Here is a 1786-nt window from a genome sequence, read left to right on the forward strand (position 1 = left end):
CTCTCCTCGTCTCCCTTCCTCGCTTCCCCTCTGCTTCTCCTCTGCTTCCCCTCTGCTTCTCCTCTGCTTCCTCCCTCTCATCTTCCACCTCTTCTCCTTCTTGGCCCTTCCACTCCTCATGCTGTTCCACGTATCCATCAGCCCCTCCTCTCTTACTTGGGGCATCTTGTCTGCGAGAAGCTGGTCGACTTCTTTCTCGAACTGTCCAGAGCTGCGGGAGATCAAGAAGAAAACACGAAGAGAGTCAGAGACAGAGAAGAAAACACGAAGAGAGTCAGAGACAGAGACAGAGACAGAGATAGAGACAGAAACAGAGTCAGAGTCAGAGTCAGAGACAGAAGGGAGATAAGGTGAGGTAGAGAGCAGGGAGGAGGGGGGGGGGGGGGGGCCAGCAACCGAAGGCTTGAGAGAAGGCTATCGCGCATCTTGGAGACTTGAAGCTCCTTGAGAGAATGGCTGACGTCTGGTCAGCCTCGCAGCTTTATCAAGACAGTCTTGACCTCCTTATGACTTGCTGCCTCTGCTCCATGAGAAGCTGAGGGGAGAAAGTCAAGCCTGTAGGAGCTGAGAAAGCAAAGCACAGGATGCAGGTCCGTCTCCTTCTTCCTGCTCTCTTGTGTCTTCTGCTCGCGCATCGTCTCCTCCCTCTCGGTCTGCTGAAACTTGAGGGGCTGACAGCATCATCGAGACGGCACAAACCGCTGGGGGAGCAGCTGGGGGAGGGCGAGGGGTGGAGCTTTGGAGCTCCTGGGAGGGCTCGACCTGAATCAGGCATGAGGCAAGCAGCACTAACTTTACAGCTCCACCTCCCTCGCTGCCTCCACCGCAACCGTCTTAGCGACAGTCTTGGCCCTCTTTCCATCCAGAACTTCAAAGTGTGAGGAGAGCACAAGAGGTCAAGTTCTTCACTTGTAGGCAACTTGTTCCACAGGCAAGGCAAGGCCTTCTTGAACGTGATCGTCACATTCTGAGGCTTTACGTCGACCGCGTGGCTGATGACTCTGAGCCATCAACGTCAACTGACAGCAAGCAACAAGCAATGTTCTTCTTCTTCTCGCCTCTCTTGAAACTCTATCGCCGTCACATCGCGTCCGAACCGAACTTCAGCTAATGATCCTTGTATCGTAACAACTGGTGGTTTTGCGTTCTGTTTGCAGCAAAGGTCATCTTGTCAGAGCTCCCTTCGTCGCCTAAACATGCTTGCTCATGACCTCTACTTGCTCAGCCGTCAAGTCTCACAAGCCAGTCTCTTCGTGTGTTCACCATCCCTCTCACCCACACTCAATGTTGTTTCTCGTACTCCCCTCTTATCCCGTCCAGTACTCTTCATTCCCTTCCCTCCCTCCTCTACTCGCCCCCCTCCCTCTCTAACTCTCCCTCCCTACTCTCCCCACTCCACCATCCCTACTCTCCCTTCATTCCTCCCTCCCTCTCTCATGCTCCCTTCCTCCATCCCTCCCGCATGCTCTCTGCCTCACCTTCATCTTCACCAGCACTCGAACTTCGCTCTCCGTCTCCTTCATCTGCCATGGCGCCGCCATGACGATGATTTCCTCGAGTACCCCACCATGACCCCAGAACTACCCCACCCTGTGTGAGTTGAGACTCCTGCCATCACCGCAATGAAGAGACTGGAGCGCGAACTTTACAGGAAGCTGATGAGAGAGGGAGAGAAGGTGAGGAGAAGAGGAACGATGGTGGAGCAGGAGCAGGAGCAGGAGCAGGAGCAGGAGCAGGAGCAGGAGCAGGAGCGAGGAGCGAGGAGCAGGAGCGAGGAGCGAGGAGC

General features: G+C 55.1%; 1 protein-coding gene across 1 annotated transcript in view; it reads right to left on the reverse strand.

Moving 5' to 3' along the window:
- The window catches only part of GUITHDRAFT_122020 (hypothetical protein), a gene marked incomplete at both ends in the record, with an annotated part of 3733 nt that extends 2192 nt beyond the window's left edge, over positions 1-1541 (reverse strand). The window contains 9 exons of the mRNA XM_005818721.1: positions 157-211; positions 397-456; positions 501-535; positions 582-653; positions 700-762; positions 807-868; positions 910-1001; positions 1098-1147; positions 1479-1541. Coding sequence (XP_005818778.1) covers positions 157-211; positions 397-456; positions 501-535; positions 582-653; positions 700-762; positions 807-868; positions 910-1001; positions 1098-1147; positions 1479-1541 — 552 coding nt within the window. The remainder of the gene's footprint in view (positions 1-156; positions 212-396; positions 457-500; positions 536-581; positions 654-699; positions 763-806; positions 869-909; positions 1002-1097; positions 1148-1478) is intronic.
- Positions 1542-1786: the final 245 nt, after the last annotated feature.

Source organism: Guillardia theta (assembly GCF_000315625.1).
Source record: "Guillardia theta CCMP2712 unplaced genomic scaffold GUITHscaffold_274, whole genome shotgun sequence".
Taxonomy (NCBI): Eukaryota; class Cryptophyceae; order Pyrenomonadales; family Geminigeraceae; genus Guillardia; species Guillardia theta.